The sequence below is a fragment of the Trachemys scripta genome, chromosome 6 (genome assembly GCF_013100865.1).
Source record: "Trachemys scripta elegans isolate TJP31775 chromosome 6, CAS_Tse_1.0, whole genome shotgun sequence".
Lineage (NCBI taxonomy): Eukaryota > Metazoa > Chordata > Testudines > Emydidae > Trachemys > Trachemys scripta.
Genome location: NC_048303.1, coordinates 67,447,993 through 67,474,045, shown reverse-complemented (window position 1 = coordinate 67,474,045; position 26,053 = coordinate 67,447,993). Strand labels below are relative to the sequence as shown.

The following is a 26,053-nucleotide window of genomic DNA, read 5'->3' as shown; positions in this document are numbered from 1 at the left end:
AAGTCCATGGGGCCGGATGCGCTGCATCAGAGGGTGCTAAAGGAGTTGGCAGATGTGACTGCAGAGCCTTTGGCCATTACCTTTGAAAACTCATGGCGATCGGGGGAGGTCCCAGATGACTGGAAAAAGGCTAATGTAGTGCCCATCTTTAAAAAAGGGAAGGAGGAGGATCTGGGGAACTACAGACCATTCAGCCTCACCTCAGTCCCTGGAAAAATCATGGAGCAGGTCCTCAAGGAATCAATTCTGAAGCACTTGGAGGAGAGGAAAGTGATCAGGAACCGTCAACATGGATTCACCAAGGGGAAGTCGTGCCTGACTAACCTAATTGCCTTTTATGATGAGATAACTGGCTCTGTGGATAAGGGAAAAGCAGTGGATGTGTTATTCCTTGACTTTAGCAAAGCTTTTGATACGGTCTCCCACAATATTCTTGCCACCAAGTTAAAGAAGTATGGGCTGGATGAATGGACTATAAGGTGGATAGAAAGCTGGCTAGACTGTCGGGCTCAACATGTAGTGATCAATGGCTCCATGTCTAGTTGGCAGCCGGTATCAAGCGGAGTGCCCCAAGGGTCGGACCTGGGTCTGGTTTTGTTCCATATCTTCATTAGTTATCTGGAGGATGGCGTGGACTGCACTCTCAGCAAGTTTGCAGATGACAGTAAACTGGGAGGAGTGTACGGATAGGATACAGAGGGACCTAGACAAATTAGAGGATTGGGCCAAAAGAAACCTGATGAGGTTCAACAAGGACAAGTGCAGAGTCCTGCACTTAGGACAGAAGAATCCCGTTCGCTGTTGCAGACTAGGGACCAAATGACTAGGAAGTAGTTCTGCAGAAAAGGACCTGGGGGTTACAGTGGACGAGAAGCTGGATACGAGTCAACAGCGTGCCCTTGTTGCCAAGAAGGCTAACGGCATTTGGGGCTGTATATGTAGGGGCCTTGCCAGCAGATTGAGGAACATGATCATTCAACATTGGTGAGGCCTCATCTGGAGAGCTGTGTCCAGTTTTGGGCCCCACACTACAAGAAGGATGTGGAAAAATTGGAGTCTAGCGGAGGGCAACAAAAATGATTAGGGGGCTGGAGCACATGATTTATGAGGAGAGGCTGAGGGAACTGGGATTGTTTAGTCTGCAGAAGAGAAGAATGAGGGGGGATTTTATATCTGCTTTCAACTACCTGAGAGGGGGTTCCAAAAAGAGGATGGATCTAGACTGTTCTCAGTGGCACCAGATGACAGAACAAGGAGTAATGATCTCAAGTTGCAGTGGGGGAGGTTTAGGTTGGATATTAGGAAAAACTTTTTCACTATGAGGGTGGTGAAGCACTGGAATGGGTTACCCAGGGAGGTGGTGGAATCTCCTTCCTTAGAGGTCTTTAAGGTCAGGCTTGACAAAGCCCTGGCAGGTATGATTTAGTTGGGAATTGGCCCTGCTTTGAGCAGCGGGTTGGACTAGATGACCTCCTGAGGTCCCTTCCAACCCTGATATTCTATGATTCACAATTGGAGGCGGAGGGATTCCCGCCAGATCATAACAGGTACAGATGCACAAGGTGATCCAGTTGGAGAGCCGCTGAGTGGAGATTGGCCAACATTTCATGCGCTCGGCCGAGGCAATGAACAGTTGTGAGGACTTTCTGAATGCCTTAGTCCGCTCCAGGTAGAAAGCCAGAGCCCGTCTCACATCCAGCATGTGAAGGTGGCACTCCTCACTGGACGCATGGGGCTTGGGGCAGAGGACCAGCAGAAAAATGTCCCGACCCATGTGATAGGCAGAGACCACCTTTGGGAGGAACGAGGGGTGTGGGCGGAGCTGGACCTTGTCCTTATGAAACACTGTGTACAGGAGCTCGGAGGTCAGGGCCCTGAGCTCGGAGACCCAGCTAGCTGATGTGATCGCAACCAGGAAGGCCACCTTCCACGAGAGGTGTGACTAGGAGCACGTGACTAGCGGCTCAAACAGGGGCCCTGTGAGATGGGCCACCACCAAGTTTAGGTCCCACTGCGAGACTGGGGGCCTAACATAAGGGAAGAGACGATCCAACCCCTTAAGGAATCAGCCAGTCATAGCATGGGAGAATACCCTGTGGCCCTGCACCAGTGGATGGAAGGCCGATATGGCCGCCAGGTGTACCTTGACTTACAAGGGCACCAGGCCCTGGACTCTAAGGTGAAGGAGGTAGTCCAGGGGATGGATTGGGGTGGCCACCGGGGAAATGCCCTGCTCGTCTGCCCATCTGGAAAACTGAGACCACTTTGCCAAATAGGCTCAGCGCATGGAGGACACGCTGAACCCCTTCTGAGCACGTCTTTTCCTCCCTATCTAACCATTGAGCAGCCACACCATGAGGTGGAGTGCCACTAGGCTGGGATGGAGGCGGCGGCCCTGGTCCTGGGAGAGCAGGTCCAGGCAGTATGGCAACAGCCACGGCGGGGTGACCACCGGGCCCTGAGGGTCCCGTACCAATGCTGTGAGGACCATGCTGGGGCAATCAGAAGGACCCGGGCCTTGTCCGTCTTTATCTTTTCCAGAACCTTGTCAATCAGCAGGAATGGGGGAAAGGCACAGAGAAACTGGCTTGACCAGGACAGGAGAAAGGCATTGGAAATAGCGCCCCGTCGCAGCCCTCCTTCCCCCCACCCTGGGAGCTAAACCGGGGACAGCGACGGTTCTGCCGAGTCGCGAACGGGTCCGCCTGGGGAGTTCCCCACACTTGGGGAACTCTGTGCACCACCTCTGGGTGGAGAGACCACTTGTGCTGAGAGGAGAAGCCCCTGCTCAAGCAATCCGCCCGCGCGTTCCAGGCGCCCGGCAGATGGAAGGCCTGTAGGCAGATGTCATGGGCTATACACAAGTCCCAGAGCCTGAGGGCTTCGCAGCAGAGAATCGGGCTCTGCCTTGCCTGTTGATGTAGAATATAGAGGACGTGTTGTCCGTGAGGACCCTGACCACCTGGCCTTCCAGGTGTGAGCAGAAGGCCATGCACACCAGCCGTACGGCCCTGAGCTCCTTGACGTTTACATGGAGGGTCAGATCCTGAGCCGACCGCAGATCTTGGGTCTGAACATTCCTCACATGGGCCCCCCATCCCAGGTCCGACGCGTCGGACACCAGCTCCAGTGACGGGGCCCTGCCCCTGAATGGGACCCCTTGGAGCATGTTTCTCAGGGAGGAACAACCACCATAGGGAGGTGATCACTGGTTCGGGTACCGTGAGGACTTTGTCCATCCTATCCCTGGCCTGGGAGAACTCTGAGGCCAACCAGAGCTGGAGGGGCCTCATCCTGAGTCTGGCGTGACAGACCACATACGTGCACACTGACATATGACCCAAGAGCTAGAGGTACGCTCTGGCTGTTGTCACTGGAAACCTTGTGACCGTGTCAATGAGCCCCTTCAGGGTTTCGAACCTGTCTGGTGGGATGGAGGCTCTGGCTGACAAGGCATCCAGGACTGCCCCAATAAACTCTATGCATTGAACTGGGACTAACGTGGACTTATGTTGTTTACCAACAGGCCCAAAGTGGTGCACATGGACAGAAGGAGCGCCACGTGATCCCGCACCTGCGACCGGGAGCTGCCCTTGACCAACCAGTCGGCCAGATAGGGGAAGATCTGGACCCCGGGCCACCACCACCAACGTACATTTCGTGAATACCCTCATGCAAGGGGTCCCCCAGGAGGGATGGGGGCAGGGAGTGGTTGGGCGGGGAGGAAGTAAACAGGAGGGTGTAGCCCTAGGAGATGGGAACTGGCAGGGCGCCCCCAGGCGTCCTGTCAAAACCACCTTTTCCCTACCTGTTTCCCCTTTGAGGATTCAGGCTGGGGAGCAGTGTGAGACTGCCTTTGTGGGCAGCTCTTATAGACTCCTGACTTCTTATAAGCAGTCTCATATTTTGGGTGGGTGGCCTGAGTGGGAGTCTACTGCGACTTGAACTTAGGTTTAGCCGGAGCCAGAACAGAGACCCAGAGTCTGGAGAGTCATGCGGGAGTCTTTCAGGCCATGCAGTTTTGTATCCGTTTGTTCTGCAAACAGAGCTTTACCGTCAAACGGAAGATCCTGCAGGGAGGTCTGTGCCATGCTGGACAGCCCAGAGAGCAAGAGCCATGACAGCTTTCTCATGAACACCACTGAGGCCATGGACCGCGCAGCTGTGTCCACTGCATCCGAAGCTGCCTGCAGGGGTTGCCTTGGTAGCCACAGTACCCTCCTCCACCAGCGCTTTGAACTCCTTCCTGTTGCGCTCCTGGAGGGAGTCCTCGAACTTGGGCAGGGAGCCCCACAGATTGAACTCATACCGGCCCAGGAGAGCCTGGTGGTTCACCACTCGTAACTGGAAGCTCAAGGACAAATACATTTTCCTTCCAAAAGAGTCCAGCCTCCTTGAATCTTGATTTTTTGGGTAGGGGCTGGCTGGCCCTGCTGCTCCCTGTGGTTGACCGACTCTACCACCAGGGAGTTAGGAGCAGAGTGGGTGTAAAAGTATTCATGCCCCTTGGTGGGTACAAAGTACTTGCGTTCCGCTCTCTTAGAGATGGGAGCCAATGAGGCCGGTGTTTGCCACAGGGCATTTGAAATTTTTGCCACCTCTTCATGGAGAGGGAAGGGCACCCTGCCCAGTGCCGAGGAGGACAGCACATTAAACAGGGAGTCCAAGGGCTCCACCTCCAAGCAGAGGAGATGGAGGAGGCTTGATGCCACCCTTTTTAAGAGTTCTTGGTGGGCCCTAAAGTCCTTCTGCGGAACGGAGGGGGGCAGGGCCGTAATTGCCTCATCCGGGGAGGGCAAGGAGGCTGGCGCGGTACTTTGGGTGTCCACCAGCACCAGAGGGTCCATCACCTGGTTGGTCTCCAGGCATGGTGCCAAGGATGTACATCCCACCGACTCCTTCCTTGGAGGTCTGGAGAGGGAGGCCGATGGTCCTTCTGAGGCTCCGGCCACTGAGCAAGCCCTCACCGGGGGCTGTGTTGGAGGCCACGGTGCCCACTGGTACCATTAGGCCGGCCACAGGGCCTGGTGCCACTGCACCTACTGAGGCACCGGCAGGGCCAGCTGTTCGGCCTGGCTCATCAATGGACAACTACGAAGGGAGGCTGGGCTGACGTATGACCTGCTGCTGTCCCCAGCCTGAAGGAGCGGCAGCGCTGGGAGCGGTGCCAAACATGGAGGACCAGTACCGTCGGTAACAGCTACGCCGCGATTGGCTCCGGTGGTCGGACCTACAGAGGTGGTGTCATGGCAGGGTCCTAGAGCAGGACGCCGAAGGGAACAAAATCGATGTCCGTGCCAAGACCGGCTACGATAACCCCTCTGAGACAAGGCCTCTGGCGACGTCTGCCTCGGTCCCGTCGGTGTTCGCTCCTCAAGGTGGAGCAGTGCCGAGAGTCTCGGTCAGACAGAACCCAAACAGACAGCCTGGTGGGCATCAAGGGCGATCCATGTGGACTTCGGCCTGAATGATCGCTGGGTGGTGAACGGCGTTGGGAACGTTCCCTTGACTGAGACCGGTACCGGGGGCAACTGCGGAGATCCCAGCAGCAGTTTGCCTCTGGAGCGCAGGGCAGACATCGGCGGTGCTCCTGATACCGGCATGGACATAACATCCCGGGCCACCTGCAGGGCCTCCGGCGTGGAGGGTGTCCAGACATCCGGGGAGGCCTGCTCCGAATGGGCCAGGCTTCTCCGCTCAACTTGAGTCGGAGGTCTAGTGGCTTGTGGGGATCGAGGACTGCCCAACATGGATCTAGCCTCTGTCCCGGGTTTACTCTGGTGCCACGGTAAAGAAGGCCTCTTTCTAGCCTTCTTGGCATGCCCCATGGACAGGGAGCGGTGCCAACTAGTTGATGGTGCCAAAGGTCACCATGCAGCGACACCACGGTGCCCGGTGCTGACTCAAAAACCAGTGGGAGAACACTTTAACCTGTCTAGTCATTCAATGACAGACCTGCGGGTGGCTATATTACAACAGAAAATCTTCAAAAACAGACTCCAACGAGAGACTGCTGAGCTGGAATTGATATGCAAACTAGACACAATCAACTCAGGATTGAATAAGGACTGGGAATGGCTGAGCCATTACAAACATTGAATCTATCTCCCCTTGTAAGTATTCTCACACTTCTTATCAAACTGTCTGCACTGGGCTATCTTGATTATCACTTTTTTTCCTCTTACTTAATTGGCCTCTCAGAGTTGGTAAGACAACTCCCATCTGTTTATGCTCTCTGTATGCGTGCGTGCGTGTATATATATATATATATATATATATATATATATATATATTCATTCCACTCTATATGCATCCAAAGAAGTGGGCTGTAGTCCACGAAAGCTTATGCTCTAATAAATTTGTTAGTCTCTAAGGTGCCACAAGTACTCCTGTTCTTTTTGCGGATACAGACTAACACGGCTGCTACTCTGAAACCTTTGCAATTGACATTACTTTGAAATTACTTTTAAATACCATGGCTATTAGTGATTCTTCCTGACTTAGTTCCATCTTTTTTGGCACCTCTCACTCCTTTCAGCACTACACTGATTATTTTAGCAAGTATATCTACCTGTTCTACTTTCTGATAAAGAATTTCTGTTTTATAGAAAGTTTCTCCTTCACTTGCTTTTCACAGTCCCATATAGGAACTCAGGACATTCTCTCAGTTTTGCCATATTCTAAAATTTTCCATACAGTAGTTTCAAGTACATCAGGGCACTAATTAACCTCTCCATACTACTAACAGTCCTATGGATCTCTTTATAATCTATTATATTAACCCATTCTGAAAAAAAAGACTGGACATTCTTCATCTTTGTGTAGCCAAGGATTTATAAAAATGTTGTTGACAGACATGTCAAAATTATCTAATTTCTTACCTTGTTTTCTCCATGTTGAGCTTGGATGGTGTGCTCCCAGTGGATGAAAATCCATTGTCACTATCAGAGGAGTCCCCATATCTTCGAGAAAGCCAATCTCTCAATGGTCTGTGAACAAGGTAGTGTTTTGTCAACAAAATCCAGCATCCTGAAAACAAGAGGCTAGATTTTGGCTTATCCTGAACATACCTGATGAAGGGAATGGCCATGAAAAACTTGTTAGGCGCCAAACCTAGCTTGGACTTTGGGGTCATGTCATTTCTATGGCATGGTAATTTGTCAATTGAGAACCATTCAATGTTCTGAAACACAGAAAAAAGTAATTACTTTAGTGAAGTCATCAAGGGACTTAAGCGAATACACATCATCCACAATGATTTTCTTTAAAATCAAATAACTACAGCAAGAGTCTGAATTAATAAATCATAACAGAGCTGCTAACCAATACAGGTTATTTAAAATAATGTTAGGATCACTTTTCTGACCACAACCACAATGTAACAGACAGTACAAAGCAAGTTTGCAGTGTTGTTGTAGCTGTGTTGGTCCCAGAATGAGAGAGGGACCTGAAGAAGAGCTCTGTGTAACTGAAAAGCCTGTCTCTTACACCAACAAAGGTGGGCCATTAAAAGATATTATACCACCTTGTGTCTCTGTTACAATACATAAACACTGTTGGATGACAGAATCCCTAAAATGTGGAATGCAGTACACAATATCTCAGCTATTGAAAGTTAGTTCACTTAAAATAATGTCTGCAACAACAACAACATAGTTCTTGACTGTGCACTGAATGTCCTAGAGAGAATAATGGTAATTAGAGGATACAAATAACTTTCAAAGCATGTCTCTGTCCCCCCCGCCACCTCACATGATATGCACTCAGGAGAAAGCATGCAACATGCTGAAGAGCCTTTACCCAGAACACAAAATTGGAAATCAAGGTTTTAACTAGACCAGCGGTTCTTAAACTGTGGGTCAGGACCCCAAAGTGGGTCGCGACTCCACTTTAATGAGGTCACCAGGGCTGGCATTAGACTTGCTGGGGCCCTGGGTGGTGGGGCTCAGGCTTCGGCTGCAGCCCTGGATGAATGTTTAATAATGTCCTGTTGTCCCTATTACACTTGTATTCAAAAGATATAGCTAATGTTGGCGTTAAAACTAGTCTTAAAACAAAATTACTGTTAAAGTTTAAATGTTATCCGCATGACGAGAGAAATTCAAGTTTCAGAAGGTGATGAACGTCGTAGGCAGTGACAAGCACTTCTCAGCACTTTAATTTCTTCTCCATCCCAACAATTTTATAGAAGTCCACTGAGTTCAGCTCACCCACACAATGGTTGGCTCCCACTGTGTCCCACAGCCAAGTCTACTCTCTGCTACCTATCATACACTAGATCTGGACTGTACAGACTGCTTACAGAAATAAGGCAAGCCCCATTTTCCTCTTCCAATGCGTAGATTAACGTACAGTATCCTTAAATATTTATATCCTTACAGAAAAATATGTATAAGACATAAAAAAGGTTAACTAAAAAAAAATATTTAGGAGAAGAGAAAGTGGGATGTGATTTATTGTTAGTCAGCCTGCACTCCAGTGCCAATGTATGATGGAGTCAGGTGTCACAATAAGCAGTTGGCCAGCAATCAGTCTTCACATCAGACCTGCAGAAAGTTGACAAAACCTAAAGTGATGCTGCTTTTTATTCCATTTGGGGCATTCATCACTTTTTGTTTAATATTTAGCTTTAAATCAACCTTTGCTGAGGTAGTAGCAACCTGAAAAATCTTTAGAAATAAATATAACTATGTGTACCCGAATTTCTCTTCTGGTTTTGGGGTTGAATTTTGTGTCCTTTGGAACTCCTGGAATGATGTACAAGCGTGCTAGCTGATCATTGATTCGTAGTTCAATATAGTCATCTTTGCAGATGTAATCTTTGATATCAAAACCAGTTTCTTCAAACACCTGAGAAGCACACAGATCAAATTAGAATTGTTCAAGTCATACTTTCAAATAGATTTTTGAAAGGCTAAATCATCAGAAGGGAACCCTTTATTACTAGTTCTGATAGTGATTGTAATATATTTCATCATGTGTCTGTGCATATATACAAAGAGCATAACCTCTGTGCATTCAGATTTTGTCCACTGCAGCTCAAGAGTGTGAAGTGGAAAAGAATTTAGATAATATGTGAAAGAGCACGCTAACAAGCAAATACAGGGAAACAGCATGCCTGCTTACTGATGATGCTGGACCCATGAAAAAGTATTTTACTTCAGACAAAAGTTAAACATATTGGATCTAAAGAGAGTTTAGCCATCCAGAAAGTTATAGGAAAACAAAAACTCCTTACTTGGTTTAGTTCTCTCCCATCCTACAGTACTAATAATGTCCTATGAACCCCCTACAAAATATTCATTCTTACATCAGTTCTTGTATCAAAATTCAGCAGTACCATAAATTAATCTGTTAGTAAATATATATTAAGTTACTAAATTCAAACTGGGCATCCAAGCTGATAATGGGGATATGGAACTCAGAATTACTCAATCTGCTGACATACTATTACAACCTGTTACTCAGAAGGAATTAAAGTGCTAAGCCTTTCACAGGATCACTATATACACTAAAAAAAAAAAGTATATTATGGATCAACATTTTACTGGAGTATTTCACATTTCACCATTGGAGGGGGAAAAAGATCCTACCTCTTAGATATGGACACAAACTAAGACTAGATGTAGATAAAAAAAAAAAAAAGATTTCATCCACTTCATATTACACCTCTACCTCGATATAACTCTGTCCTAGGGAGCCAAAAAATCTTACCGCGTTATAGGTGAAACGGCGTTACATTGAACTTGCTTTGATCCACCGGAGTGCGCAGCCCCACGCCCCCAGAGCACTGCTTTACCGCGTTATATCCGAATTCATGTTATATCAGGTCGCGTTATATCGAAGAAGCGGTGTATAACAATTTATACTCCTACCAGGTATCATTACTGAGATGAGCAGAACGTGTAGTTATAAGATAATAATAATATTGGAGTTTAAGGCTATTATTATTTGCAAAGTAACGGATGGGGTGAGGGGACTCCAGTTTCTCCCCTTCTCACCACACACACCATTTTAGAAACTGAAAAACTAGCATTACTGGAAGCTTTTGATCAGTGCCCTGGACTGAAAATGCCTTACAAAAAAGCAGCCCTGAGGAATCTTAATGAAGACATGTACATCTGTGAACACCACCACCACATACAACAAACTGGTTTGAAGCGAAGTCTGTTCAGCATGACAAATTTAACTGAGATCTGTGCCCACCTCCATATAAACTGGGTCTTCTTGATTAAACAGGTTTTCACAGTCTAGCTTGTCCCTATGGAGTAAGCATTGCTCTCTAGATTATTCATTTTGCCAAATACATAAGAAAAATAATTTGTAAAAATCTATAAATTAAGTCTCTATGTAGTTATGGGCAAACTGTTGGGAGTACAGATTTTCTAGAAGCAACAACCCTGCTTCATATACATTGAAAATTTTTCAAAGATTAATGAAAAGGGAGCAAATTAAAATGCAACTGAGGTCTATCAGTTCCTCCTATGTGGCAAGACCATATTTACAAAAACATGGGAAGCTGTTTCACACTGAGGAGTAAAGTTTGAGGGTCTGACATAAAAAAGCTTTTAAACAGGAAAGAGTATTATATGCCCTAATAATCTTTAATACAGTGGTTCTCAAAGTTTTGTATTGGTGACCCCTTTCACATAGCAAACCTCTGAATGTGACCCCCTTTATAAATTAAAAACACTTTTTTATATATTTAACACCATTATAAATGCTGGAGTCAAAGTGAGGTTTGGGGTAGAGGCTGACAGCTCATGACTCCCCATGTAATAACCTCGTGACCCCCTAAGAGGTCCCGACCCCCCAGTTTGAGATCCCCTGCTTTAATATTTAATACATGAAATGGATGACAGATCTAGGAGATTAACACAAAATTTGTGGGTATTTCAGTGCCAAAAGAAAGTCAACTTGTTTTACGGTCTCTGGGGACAAATGCAAGAGCTTTAAAAAAAAAAAAAAAGAAAAAGTGACAGTTCGCCTGATGCTATTAACTTCAGACTTGTCTCCTATGCAAAGGTAAAGTGTTGGGTTAGAATAGAAGCTAGGGGAAAAAAATATACAAGTTTTGGTGACTGACGTTCTAAACCAGAGGTGGGCAAACTATGGCCCACGAGTCACATTCGGCCCACGGAACCGTCCTGTCCAGCCTTTGAGCTCCCAGCAGGGGAAGCTAGCCCCTAGCCCCTCCCCTGCTGTCCCCCGTCCCCCACAGCCTTAGCTCACCGCACCACCAGCACTCTGGCCCACCGCTCCTGCCAGGCAGCACGGCGACATGGCTGGCTCCAGCCAGGCAGCAGGGCTGCAAGCTCCTGCTGCTCTGATCAGCATGGTAAGGGAGCAGAGAACAGGATTGGATAAGGGGCAGAGGGTCCCGGAGGGCAGTCAGGGACGAGGAGCGGGGCAGCTGGATAAGGGGCAGGGTGTTCCCGGGGGCAGTCAGAAGACGGAGTGGTTTGATAGGCGTGAGAGTCCCGGGGGGGGCCTATCAGGGGGTGGGGGCATGGATAGAAGAGGGTACCGGGGGGGGGGCAGTTAGGGATGAGGGGGTCCCAGGAGGGGGCGGTCAGGGGACAAGGAGCAGGGGGGTTGGATGGGTCAGAGGTTTTGAGGGGGGTAGTCAGGCAGCAGGAAGTGGGAGGGGCGGATAGGGGGCGAGGGCCAGGCTGTTTGGGGAGGCACAGCCTTCCCTACCCAGCCCGCCATACAGTTTCGCAACCCCGATGTGGCCCTTGGGCCAAAGAGTTTGCCCACCCGTTCTAAACTGATGGTTTGTGAAACCAATTCTACCCACAACACAGAAATGAAAACCAAGGTTTTTGTCGGATCAAGCCAATTCTCTCAATGCAGCTCCGTGCAAAAGAACAAACAAGAAGATTAAGTGGCAAAAAACTTTGTTAACCCAGAGTCAAGGTTGCCTGGTTCTAGTTTGTGCCCCTCCAGAATATCAAGTTCCATGATACCTCAATTTGTGAAAACCAGGAAAAACAGAGTTAAGATACATTCCTACATAACCTTAACTCTGCACCTCCTGGAGCAGTCAATAGCCACTGAGAATTATCTGCATGCACTCCAGCTGTATTCACTGTTAGCTGTATTAAACAATGAAGGAATAACTCGAGCAGCTTTGAAGACTCGTCATTGGGATATGAGAAGATCTGCTGGGCTGTGGCCTCTCAGGGTGCAAGTGAGTCTCTCTTCCTAACCCATCAAAGGAAAGAGGTGCATTTGTAAGGAGTATGCCTTATTTCAGTTGCATTGTGTAGGCTGCGTTAGTAGCGGGGCACAGGGCTCTTCTTGCCATGGAAATTGTCAGTTGTTAGGTGAGCATGGTCTGTTAGTTAATGAGAGGTAAGTGACAATTATAGTGTTTGATGCTATTGTCCCTGAAGAATCCCATTTGAACTAGTATTTGCACATATGCGGGGGGGGGGGGGGGGGGGCTTTTTTGGAGGTGTCACAACCCGAGTAAATTTGCCTAATCAGCCCCTGCTGTTCTTCTATTTACCCTTCCCATGGAAATACTTACAATCACACAGTAACACATACACAACTTCATTTTCGATACAATGAACTCCAAAGATGTTTAAACTAATTCAATAAGGTTTAATTCAACTCAAAGTTCACTTGAGCATATTGCAGGCAATTGTCAGTCTGCCCCAATGTATTGTCAAATATTGTATAGCAGTGCACAATCTTGTCACTGGTGGTAGTAGCTTTTAAAATACAGAAGTACAAAATGAATTCATTTACAACAGCCTTCTTTAGTATATACTCCTGGTAGAATTCTGCGCCAAAAAAAATTAAAATTCTGCATATAGTATTTTTAAATTCTGCATATTTTATTTGTCAAAACAACAATATAATCATGCCAGTTTCAATTATTTTGGCAATTTATTTCAAAATACCTGTCAGCAAGTATATCTAACAATACAGACAACAAAAAAAGATTCAGGCTATGTTTTTTGATAAATAGATTCCTTACTAGGCATATTTATACAAAACTGAGTAATAATTCATTTACACTACAATACAGAAACATAATTCCCACACCCCACAGCAGCAGTGCAAAGGCTTGGGGGAAATCAGAGGTAATTGAGGAGCTAAGGGACAGGGAATTAATTGCTGGGAAGGAACCTGGGAGTGAACCTAAAGGGTTGCTGGGTATGGGTGGGAGAAGTATGGAACAAGTGTTTGTTGGGGGGGGGGGGGCTGGAGAGCCTACCCCATACAGATCCTGGCTGACCCCTAGCCTCTCCCATTCAGTCAGGCACATCTGCCACCCCGTCCCTGTATTCTCCCTCCCATTCAGCCAATGGCTCAACCCTGTCACCCCACTAGCTCCTCTACCCCCACCTGTCTGTCCCCCCCAGCACTACCCCTTCTAGTCTATGTGACACCACTACCACCCCCAGCAGCCCAGGTGTTCCACTCTGTCTGTGCGCCCTCACTTGGCCCCGAGGGCAGTGCACTGTGCAGCCACTGGCCCCTCCGACCCTGAGCTCACTGTCCTCTCTTCTGGTGCCACAGCAGCCCCACGGGAGGAGGGGAGGGGGGAAGGGGGAGTAACACGATAGGTGTAACTGCAGTACCTCCCCAGCAGAATCTGTTTTCTGCAGGGGATGGGTGACAAAATCTGCAGGGGACATGCATTCTGCATGTGTGCAGAATTCCCACAGGAGTAAACACCTTTAGGGTACATCTACATGACAGATACTACACCAGCTTAGTGATGTTGGCCTAACTCTGTAGTGTAAATGCAGCCTATGCTTAGAGAAGGGTTTTCCATTGGTGTAAAAGCACCACCGTCCTGAAAAGTAGCTACATTGACAGAAGCATTTTCCCCATCAACATAGCGACGTCTACACTAGGGATTAGGGTAGGTCTAGATACATCAGTCAGGAGTGTTGTTTTTCATACCCTGACAGATGTAGTTATTAAGAGTTCAGTTGACAAAGCTACAGCAAGGTCTATACTTATTAGCTGACTTGACCCAGTCTTAATTTTGTAAGTTAGAATTCATTTTAAATTTTTCTTGCATGGGAATGGACTTAATAGTATAACATATGTCCCATCTTCATATTTTTGGCACTGTAACCAGTACCTGAGTTCTGTAATTTATAGTTCAAAGAAAACAACCAAGTTACAGATTTTGCACCATTTTTGTGTCACCTGTTATAGTGTAGCTGGGGGTCTTGCAGCTTATCTAAATTGGTTTTCTGTATCTCATACTTGATTTACAACATTAATGTACATTTTTATGATGCTCAAAGTGATTCTCCTTATCCATCTTTATATCTATGAGCATAATTGTCTTTTAACCTCTCCCTGTACATTATTTTAGATTAGAGTCTGTCTAGATGACATTACAGTGGACCCTTAGGTCTACTATAGTTAAGGTCAAGACCAGCTTTCTGTTTAAAACTCAACTCTTTCAAGTACTGTAAAATCTGTTATTTGGATTGCCATGAAATTTGGTGTGCCTCATGGGAGCATTGGCTAGGACTAATGATCCAAATTTGGGATTTTTTGACCAAGGAGTTCCTGAGATAGCTGTTTTTTTTTTGGGGGGGGGGGGGGGGGGGGGGTGGGGGGAATAACTCTTTCTCAAGGATGACACATTCTACTAGCATATTTTTTGCCCAGACCTGGAGCTCAAACTATGGCTCTGATCCTGGAACAAGAGTCTCACTCACTTGAGGGTTACTCCTCATGAGCGTATGGCACCATCTAGCCCTTCAGGGGAACAAAATTCAGAATCATACTTGCCAAAGAATTTGCTTCTTCAGTTAGGCGTGTGCCTAGTGCTCTTCAAATAAATGGATTATACTGGGCATGTGCAGACAGAGGACACAAGAGAATTTGTAGGTGGATAGTTTTCACTGCAGCTGCATAAGCAGTAAGTCTTTCATTTTAAATCCATCCACCTAGTGTCATCTCAAGTCCTATGTGAGGCAGAAATATGGAAGAAGTCAGAAGGCATACTGCTAAAATCTGTATGTCGGTGGGGCGGTTAGAAATCTAATCAAAATATGGTTGGACAAAAATTAGACATGCAAATGGTTGCTGAGATGGGATTGGGGGTGGGGGAATAGGGGAAAGGGGTTGGGAGGGACTCAGGTGAAGTAGGGTAAGGACATTCGGAAAGGAAACATGAGGTGAGTTGCAGGGGAACTGAGGGAGAACAGGGGCAGTGGTTCCTGTCAGCCCCCTCCTGTGTGCACGTACTGGCACCTTGTGGACCTCTGAGCACTTCTCACTGGTCCCTCATGTGAGCTGGGATATATGGGGATCTTGCCCTTCTGGGGGTGTCCGAAGCTGGAGGAGGCCTCTGCCCCTTTATTGCAGTCTGTTCCCCGCATTCCTTCTCATGAGCCAGGTTTGGGGGATCTCCACCCTCTAGGGGTGTTTGTGCCCATCTCCCTACCCCCGGCATGTGAAGTGGGATTCGAGGGGCTTAGCCGTCGCGGGGATCTGAGCCCTTCTTCCTGCTCCCCATAAAATCCCTGGGAATCCCCCCATAAGCATCCAGGGAAGCTCTGCCCCTCTGCATGTGAAGCTGAGAACAGGCATACTAGGAGCATGCACCAAGCACCAGCTACCGACACTGGGGTGAGAAGTTAAGACTGGGCATGCTTGATGAAACTCACAGGCTGCTCAATACAGGGGGAGGAAGATGGGAACATCCACTGACATGAATGGTCCACTTTACATCTCTCAGAGATTCCTGTGCTTTCACGGTTATCCTGTGCTGGGGATCTGCATGCAGCAAAGCAGTTAATGTAACAGAGGAGTGCCAGCTATGCTAAAGCTGAGATTGAGACAACTTTTCTTTATTTAGAAATTAAGCTCTTCAGAGACTGCGTATTTTAAATATTGGTGACGTACCTATTGCTATATGAATAATGCTCTACACTCAAGCACCGTGTGCAAGTCGGACAATCCCTTGACATAGTCTGACCTTATTTTCCTCCTTATATGAAGCTTCAGGTATCCTCCAAAATAGCCTGAGTAAGATGGTAGACACACTCCAGAAATTAGAAATGAAAAGCCTATGATTCACCCATTCTTTCAACAGGTATACCTAGAAAAGCTATGAATCCTTAGTGTACATCTATACTTACCCGCTGGTTCGGTGGCAAGCAATCGATCTGGGATCAATTTATTGCGTCTTGTCTAGACGCGATAAATCGATCCCGGAAGTGCTCGCCGTCGACGCCGGTAATCCTGCTCCGCGAGAGGAGTAGGCGGAGTTGACAGGGGAGCCTGCCTGCCGTGTGTGGACCCACGGTAAGTACCTTTACGTTCGAACTAAGATACTTCGACTTCAGCTACGTTATTCACATAGCTGAAGTTGCGTATCTTAGTTCGAACTGGGGGCTTAGTGTGGACCAGCCCTTAGATACTCATTTAATCCAGATAGGAAACCTCTAATGCTTTTAGTTTTTACAACCTTCCTTTGGTAATCTAATTCCATCTCCCAATAACTCCTTGAGTGCAGCATGAGACTTTATTAGCCCTATCTTTACATAACTACAAATATTATTAGTCTTAAAATTAATATAACCTCTTTTTACATGCAGCTGTGTTATGTTCCTAGCTTTCCTCAACAGTAAATTCCATAGTGACTATAAACCCAAAAAGCCTCTATCTGAAGTACGGTCTTAACCTTTTCCTGACATTTACTTACAGTACCCCCTTGTTCCAGTATTACAGAACAACTTAAGTGGCAGCAGTGAAGTTGGAAGTTTATTAATATAGTGTCTTAGCCACAGGCCACTGTGCATAGTACAATAAATACAAGTTTTAAATGGACAGAACTCCAAAACAAATTCAAATTTTAAAAAACACAAAAATTGAAAACACAAGAGTAACCATTCTCTAAAGTCTGTTTCAGCTTTAAAATCAGCACACCTAAAACAATACATGAAAATGAGATAAAATATTAAGAGTACATTATTTCATTTGGGTCAAAACAGGATGGATAATCAATTTAAAAAAAAATAAAAAATCAGATTTTCAATTTCAGTTAAATACTGGGTTTTAGTTAAATAAATCTATTTAAAATAAAATTTGACATGATGACAACCTATGTTAAGGTCTAAACTTACTATAATCTATTAAAATAATTTAAATTAAATGCAAAAAATATTAATCAGTACATATTTGCTGCCAAGTTTTAACGAAAGTCAATCTCCTGAACTGGTGGAAGTCATTGGCTAAGCATCTGGAACCAGAGTTTGTTAAAGCCCTAAACCCGCTTTTTACAGCAGTAGCCTCTTCTGCCGGTGAAAAGAAAATATTTTCTTCATTTCAGTTTATTCAACAAGTTCAGTTCAACGATTAGTTCATTGAAAGTTAAGAAACCAACAGGGGGTTGAAATAGCACAAAAACTTGTTTTCCTCTTCTAATCTACGAATAAAAAACTATTTAAGAGTTCTAAAATCTTGAAGGACGTGATGACCAAAACCAATCAGTTCAATTAATTAAATAGAGATCATACTTTAATAGATCAATTATAAATACAAAACATTTTGATAAACTTTTTTTCCCTTACGTATCCAGCACTTAAAGGTAGTTTTATTTAATACAAGCAAAAATGTTGTTTGTGTGTACTAAACTGAATTTGAATGTCCATCCAAATAGAGCTTGACAAAAATCACAAAAAAAAATAAAAAAATCTAGTAATTAAGAAATGCATCTTTCATCATTTTCTAAAATAAAAAAATTTCAAAATTAAGAATCTGAAAAAGGTAAAGTAAGCTAATTGCTTACTTTTAAAGAAATGTGTCTACATATGTGTATCCTGGTTAGCAAAAAGATACATTTAATTTAATGTAAAGGCTATGCTTACTTGCTTGAATGGTTACCAACTAATTAAAATCAGCCTCTCTTTAGGAACATAATAAAATGTATAAATGCAAAACAATCAAAATTGATTATTTAAGTCAATGTTTCCTACTTTGCTGATTTAAATCAATCCATCATGGGTCAAACATGGCCTCTCTTTCACATACGTTTTTCTTATTTAGGGGACCAAATGCTACAGCAGTAGATGCCAACAAGACTACATAATTTAATAGGAGCTTTCTGTAGAAAGACACCACCAGATTGCTAGAATTTCTTTTTGGTGTGCATGAAAATCCTACTCTCGATATGGGTGAAGGGAACGTATGTTAAACTACTTTGTCTTAAAGAAAAAGGATTTAAATGTAGGGGTAAGGAATTTTTAAACATTCATCAATGGAACTCACCTCTCTAGCTGCACAGTCATGTGGAGCCTCTTCTTTATTTACTTTCCCTTTTGGAAATCCCCAGCCAGACTTTGCTAGATATCCTTGAACCAGCAGTACCTGCAGAAACCAAGCAATGCAGTAGTGAAATACCCATTCATCTCATAGATTTGACTCAATTCCCAAAGTGATACTTTTGGTTGGAGGAAGAGACCTTTTGCCTGGTATTAGCATATGTTCATTAGCGTTACAGCTTACTAGATTTAGCAATAATTACAAACTTTAGTATAGGGTTATATTAAAAAAATATATAAAAATAAAGTTTGGTGTAAAGACAAGGAAAATGTGCAGCTGCCTTTGGTACAATGGTAATAAAGATACACCCAGCAAACCAGCGATGTACAGAAACTCAATACAAATGTGAAAAGATAATGTTTATGATTGTTAAAAAGCTAGTTAACATCCTTTCCGCCCAGCCCTCACCATCTTGTATAAAATGTCACAGATTAGTTTTACACTTACATTTTCAAGTGTCTCATCAAGAATAATTGCACCATAGGTTGGTACTCCCATTTTATACTCTTTCCACTCATCCAAAACCCTTTGCACATCTTCACCTTGAGGCAGTAAAAAAGGGCAATGGCTAAAGAGTATAGAAACATGTCAAGGAAACTAACTGCACACCTACACCCACCCAAGACCAATGTTTACAAGTACTGCTTTCTATACAGAATAGGGTTTTATTTTCTAGATGTGTTTATTTGGAATCAGAAATTAAGGTAGAACAAATAATCCAATACTGAGTTATATTCTGCAGATTCATGGAGCAAACAGTGATTTGCCAACTCCAACACAAGCCATTTATACAATGGTTCCTCTTTAAAGTTAGAGATGCCTTCCTTTGTTCAAAGGAAAGTACCCCAATAGTGGGATTTTTTTTTTTAAACGTAGCCAAGTTCTTACCATGAGAAAATTTTTAAAACGGCAGAAGTAAAATTAAAGACACGTACCCTATTCTGATAAGCTATTTTTGTAAATCAAATATTCTGATTGTTTTAGTGAAGCATGAGTCCTCAAATGGGAGCTGGAACAAAGATGCTTAAGCATTATAAAAGCTGGAATACTGCATGCTATATTGGTTCCCACAGTTGATAGCCAAACTATCATAAAAACCATACTTAAGAAGTTACGAATAAGGCTAAGATTTTGTCATGGATATTTTTAGTAAACGTCAGGAAGAGGTCATGGGCAATAAAGAAAAACTCATGGAAGCCCATGACTTGTCCCTGACTTTTACTAAAAATATCCATGATAAAACGGGAAGGGACTGGGCAGCTGCGGAGTAGCTGGGAGCCTCAGCTTGGGGGCCTGCTGCCTCAGCTCCTAGCCACAAGGACTGAAGTCACGGATTCCATGACTTCCACAACCTCAGTGACAAAACCGTACCTTATGATCTAATCACATTTAAAATAATGTTGCTTAAGCCATGTGTTCAGGTTTAAGACCCTTCATGAACATGATTTAAAACCCGCCATAAAAAAAAGATGTAAATAATTTGAATTACTATATAAACACATCCTGAAAAAGCCACACGGCAAATGGCACAACCCCTCACAGTTACACACCATCCCCAGCCATGTGAAAGCCAGATAATTTATACTACTTCTAGCAGAATTAACACCCATTGCAGTTTCTCCATGGAAATCCATGAAGTTAGGGGAGGGAATATGTCACAGAGAGAACATTATATTAAGGCCCTCCTGGCCTTGACCATGCTGAATACAGAAGGAAGTCTTGACTGTTAACTCTGTTACAGGATGAAGTCATAAACGGCCTCAAAGCAGGCAATAAACTGTTGAATTCTCAGGGCTCTTGGGAAGCTGGGGAAAAGATATTGAGTGTTTTTTTTTAATGCTGTAATATTATGGCAGCTATGAACATTAAAAGACTTTCTAATGAAGCCAGTTTTATGTCACTCAAACAAACAAAGGGACTGTTGTGCAAGCAGTTACTCAGGAAAACAAGATTTCACTACTATACTTCAGTATACATTTTATCCACAAGCATTGAAAAAAACAGTAATTGTATCAATAAAAAGGATATCAGCTTTAGCAAAGTCTCTTATCCCACACTGAGGTAATCCTGGTGTGTTCTGCATGTAGAAATCCAAGTAAAACCAATGGGCAAGTTCAATCTGAAAACACACTCTGATTGCATTGTCTCTTTCCTCACTCGGAATGTGCAAAATGAATCGACTGCCGGAGGGAAAGAAAAAAAAAGGGGGGGGGGGAGGAGAGAAGAGAGCTAGATTAACAGAATTTGCAGATATAAGTTTTCAAAATGATATCAAACACTCAAAATGCATTACAGCATGGAGTTTCAAACTATAATGTACAGACCCCAGATGCAGTAGTAGTCTGCACAATTAAAGGTTTTGAAATTCACGAAGCGGGGGCTTTTAGTATTGGGAGGGAAAGCAGATAATGAGATGCTCTCTCTTACAAAGTTGCATTCAGAATGAACAATGGAGAACCCCTGGGTCACAACAACAAAACTAGAAACAAATCAATCTAAAATAAAATGTGGGGACAAGGGTAGGGACAGCCCATCCAATCAACTGGTACACATTAAAAAAAAACGAATTTTAAACTCTCAGTAAAGATGTTTAATAAACTCAGATTAGGTGTGCTAAAATACACTCATCATGGACACTGTCAGGTTAAAGAAATACCAAAAATGTTTCCTCACCTGGTATTAACACCATTATGAGTTATTAAAAATACTGTAACAAAATCTAATCTATTTTGCCCACCATTTATCTTCACTTTTAATGCACAGTTTTCTCACTTTGAAGCTAGCAGTGGACAGGTTAAATAGAACTGGTTGGTTTCCCTGTACATTGTCACCTTCTCATGTACTAACACAGGGGTCAGCAACCTGCGGCACATGTGCCAAAGGCAGCACGCGAGACGATTTTTACTGGCACGCTGCTGCCAGCTGGGGTTCCGGCCGCCGGCCCAGCTCAGCCCGCTGCCTGAGAGGTGAACAGAACCCTAGGTTGGCAGAGGGTTGAGTGGGGCCGGTGGCTGGGACCCAGGCAGGCAGGAGCCGGCGGACGGAACCCCAGACCAGCAGTGGGCTGAGCAGGGTGGCAGAAAGAACCCCAGACCAGCAGCGGCTCACCCGCTGCCGATCTGGGGTTCCGCCGGCTCCTGCCAGCCCCGCTCAGTCCACTGCCAGCCGGGGGTTCCGTTCACCACTGTTTTAAACCCAACTTTTGAGATTTCCAAGATAAGCCCCATAGGTGGGCATGGGATGCTGATGCAACAGCTAAGAGTCAGAAAGATTGTTAATTTTTATAAGTTTTAATTATATTGAATAATCCCATATAAAAAAGTAAATTTTGCCAGGCCTGTAGATGGCCTGAAGATGGTTCTCTTCTACTGAAATAACTGTATGCTTTAACAGACAACATTTTCAAGATTTATTATTATTCTAAGCACAGGATGTAGCATTCTGGCAAGTTAGAGAAAAATGTATTTTTCTATTTAATAAGTTTGTTTACTTTGTGAATTTCACTGTTTGATGGTACATGCCCTTCCCAAAAGGTTATTTTCCAATGACAGCAACATAAACATGAACATCAAATTCAAGAAGTAACATACAGGAGAGCATCCAGAGAGAAATGGAGAAAGGACCAGAGCACAATCTGCTCTCAGGCCCAATCATAAGAACACCAACAGGAAAACAGAAATCCCACCCCACCCCGCTTTTTTTTTTTTTTTTTTTTTTTTTTAAGTTAATGTAGAACATACCCATGCACATAGTATCCAATAAATCAGCAACACAGCTCAACGTTAAGGTAAACTGCAATTTTTAAAAAGAACAGGAATTATCTGCCAGTTACTGCAGTGGAGAAGCCATACATCTTCCCAGCAATGTTTGCTGGGTATACGCTTGTAATTTATTACTGTTACAACATCAAGTTGATGAGCCTTTACATAAACCAGACTGACAATTTTGCTTAACAGTGGAATTATCCTTTTAAACAATTATCCTTTTCAACTTCGCAGTTCATTGGAACAAAAAGGAAAAGGCTGGGGAAAGCAAAGGAAAAAATTATAAAAACCGAAAAGAAACTTTAGGATATCTGGTCTATAGCCATCAATGAAGAAATGGGTTTCAACCATGTTCACCACAGACAGAATACACTGTTAGAGACTATGATTAATATTAAATTAACAGCTGTGACATGATATGGAAGATCTTATTTTAGAACTTATATTACCATTTGAACAGAGATCAGATTCCTTGAATGATGTAGTCTTTGGTCCTTTGTTCTAGAATTATCTGTCCTCATCTGGATTGAATTTAACTCTAGTGTTATGTTGTATATAGTTACACTCTGATCACCTATGCAATAAATTTCATATTAAGATAACGGATAAAGTGATTTTTAAAAATGCTTTCTTCAGACTGTACAGATTCAAGCACATTGCTAGTGGTAAAAGTATTATAAAATACTGGAGTGCCACAAATGCACAATGCTTTGCAAAAAAGTGAACATATTTCCTGTCTCACAGAGCTGATGAAAAGTGCTTAGGTACTATGGTGATGAAACTTAAGACAGATAAGAAGATCTGGAGTTGCCTTAAGAGGTAGGTTTTAAGAATGCTTAGCAGAAAAGGACAGGGAGAGTATTTCTGATGTAGACATGGATGTTCTAGAAGGCACAAAGAAAGTGGTGGGGAAAGAAAACGAATGCATTAGTACTACAAGTGAACTGGGGGGGACTGGAGGACATGAGAAACAGTGAAATTAAAGAACAAAAGCGTAGATTGGAATGAGATACAATAAATCTAAATTTGGTCCAACAGAAAATTAAAAGCTAGAAAAGAATTTAAGTTAGGGCATTTTAGAAGTGGCATTTTGGACAAACTGGATTTGTCCAAAGAGGAGTGACAGGCAAGGAGGCTACAGTTTAAAAAAAGAGAGAGAGACGAGATAACTAGGGTTTGAACAGAGAACATAGTGAGAAAAACAGCAGACTTATGAGTAAGGCTACATATTAGTCACGGATATTTTTATTAAAAGTCATGGACAGGTCACGGGCAGTAAACAAAAATTCATGGCCCATGGCCTGTCTATGACTTGTACTATACCCCTTACTAAATCTTGGGACTGACATGGGTGCTGGGGAGGCTCGGATTGGCAGGCTCCCTACTGGGCTTTCCGGAACTATCGACATGCCCCGCCCTAAGCTCCTAGCTCCGCAGCTCTGCGTGGGCAATGCCTGCAGGCAGAGGCAGCGCGCAGAGCTAGGAGCTGAGAGGGAGGGACATATTGCCACTTACGGGGAGCCCCCCCAAGGCAAGCACCGCCTAGAGCCCTCACCCCCTCCTGCGCCCCAACCTCAGCCCCCTCCCACCCTCAAAGTCCTCCCACTGCTGGGGGGGGGCGGGGAGGGGGCGCGCAGTGGTCTGAGACTGCCCCAGCAGCAGCTAGTGCGACTAGCTGAGGGGCTGCCTGAGCTGCTTGGGCAGTATAAAAGCGCCCAAGTATAAAAGCGACAGGTCACTTTAGTGAGTCATGGAGGTCATGGAAATTCATGGAATCCGTGACTTCTGTGACAAACTTGCAGCCTTACTTATGAGACATTAGGGAGAAAAAGCAACAGGATTTCAGAGATTAGCTCTTTTCTCCCTTCCCCGTATCCCTGAAGATTGCACCAAAGTTGCAAACCTGGAAAAAAGGAAAGCAGGGGAATTATAAATGCTGAAAGAGGACACAGTTTCAAGATTAAACAAATTCAGCTTCGTTAGAACTGAATGCTGGACACCTAAGTGGAGATATCAGAGAGGCAGCTAGAAAGGCAAGACTGGTCGGAGGCAGATTTAAGGTATGTCTACATTGCCCACATTACAAATGAGGGGTGGTAGCTTTGTCACTGGGATAAAGCACTGTCTATACTGGCGCTTTTCAACACTAAAACTTTTGTTGCTGGGGGGGGGGGGGGATGTTTTTTCACACCCCTGAACGACTAAAGTTTTAGCACTGAAAGTGGCAGTGTAGATACAGCCTTAGGTAACATATAGAGGTGATAATATTGCCTCCTGTCACTGCAATTAATGATCAGGTACTGTTTGCAATACACCTCTACCCCGATATAACGCGACCCGATGTATCCGAATTCGGATACAACGCTGTAAAGCAGCTCTCCAGGGGGGCAGGGCTGCGCGCTCCAGCAGATCAAAGCAAGTTCGATATAACGCGGTTTCACCTATAACGCGGTAAGATTTTTTGGCCCTCAAGGACAGCATTATATCTGGGTAGAGGTGTATGTTGTTGAATGTACACTGTGAATTAATATCTGATTTAACAGATGGCTAGCTGATTAATCCAGGACTAAATATATTGATTAGTATATGCAAAAGTAGTTAGTAAACCTATGTAATCTGAAGAGTGATTTTGTGACTGTATTAGTGGAAACAGATCAAAAGAAGTCAAGTTCATACCATGAGAATGACAGATCTTCCTGAGATGTTCAATATAGTTAACAGCCATTTTATTCTTAGATAAAACTACTTACATCATGGACAGATTGAGTAACCAACAAAAAAGTACTGGTGATTATTAAAACTCAGAAAACTCTAATCAGAGATCTTACTGGGGGGGGGGGAGATTTTATGTGCAGGGCACATTTTAAGAGGTTCAGTGAGCAATATATGTTTATGGACATTGAAAGGGAAAGTTGATGGCAGAACATGAGGAAGAAAAAAAAGAGGATCTCGGATAGACAATGTGGTATTCTGGATGCCTCACACAATTATACATCCACAAAAAGATTAGCAGAGCATCATACAGAATGGGCTACCAGTTGCAAACCTCCAACAACGGAGATGACTCTGAATAAGAAAGAAACTACTTAAAGGTAAACCACCTGAAAATACAACACACAAACAATTCTGCTGGCCTGCCTAGAGAAAGCGATTATAAATTTCCAAGCTACTTAACTCACAAAAGTTCAACTGCAAAATGTATGATAACTTGTAAAGTCACAAAGGATTTAACAAAACAAAGATCAAACCTCAATTCTCAACAGGAATTTTGAATACTCATTAAAGATTTTCTCAAAATCAACATTTCTCAAAAGAACTGCAATCGGATCTTTCAACTCCCTCATCACAGGCCAGGTCACATAACATACGGCAGTCCCAAACTTACCCCCCCCACACACACCTCCAGTGCAGGAGCACTAAAGAACCTGAACCCCAACTATTCCAAGCTCTCTACTGACCCACGTTTTAGGTATTTTAGCTTTAAGCCGCTCACACAGGGACCTAGCCTTACAACAAAGGGGAAAGGGACGGCAGTTATCCTTCTTAGGATGTCACGGTAAGAGTAATTTCTAACGGTCCTTACTAATAACGACACCATAGCTTAATTAGCAAGTTTACTTTACCCCACTGGTACTTTTTATTAACTTGCTACTGAGTATCGCAATGGGCATCACTGGAACAGCCGAACAAATCCGGTTTCTGTTTTTCCCCGCAGTTTCACTTTCAACTATTCTATCATTAGCGTAGCGGTGTAATATTGGGCTCCAAACACAAAACTAGAGGGCGGTGGGGGAGAGGGCCCGGCTCAATGCGCCCCACGGCCAGGAGGAGGGCGGTGGCGGGGGGCAGGGGCCCGGCTCAAGGCGCCCCGCGGCCGGGGGGGACGACGCACAGGGGTCCGGCTCAAGCCGTGTGGGGCGGGGACCCGGCTTAAAACGCCCCGCGGCCGGGGGGGGGGGGGGCAGGGGCCCGGC

General features: G+C 44.6%; 1 protein-coding gene across 3 annotated transcripts in view; it reads right to left on the bottom strand.

Annotated features, from left to right (window-relative positions):
- The window catches only part of DCP2 (decapping mRNA 2), a 40,545-nt gene that overhangs the window by 14,177 nt on the left and 315 nt on the right, over nucleotides 1-26,053 (bottom strand). For 2 of the 3 annotated variants that reach the window (XM_034773028.1, XM_034773027.1), the window contains exons 2-7: nucleotides 20,344-20,495; nucleotides 18,763-18,890; nucleotides 18,262-18,360; nucleotides 8,698-8,850; nucleotides 7,071-7,183; nucleotides 6,882-6,989 (exon numbers count right to left, since the gene is read on the bottom strand). In XM_034773028.1, the coding sequence (XP_034628919.1) occupies nucleotides 6,882-6,989; nucleotides 7,071-7,183; nucleotides 8,698-8,850; nucleotides 18,262-18,360; nucleotides 18,763-18,890; nucleotides 20,344-20,495 (753 nt within the window). Of the gene's footprint in view, nucleotides 1-6,881; nucleotides 6,990-7,070; nucleotides 7,184-8,697; nucleotides 8,851-18,261; nucleotides 18,361-18,762; nucleotides 18,891-20,343; nucleotides 20,496-22,055; nucleotides 22,156-26,053 lie in introns of those variants that run through there. The other variant, XM_034773029.1, reaches the window with a different exon arrangement.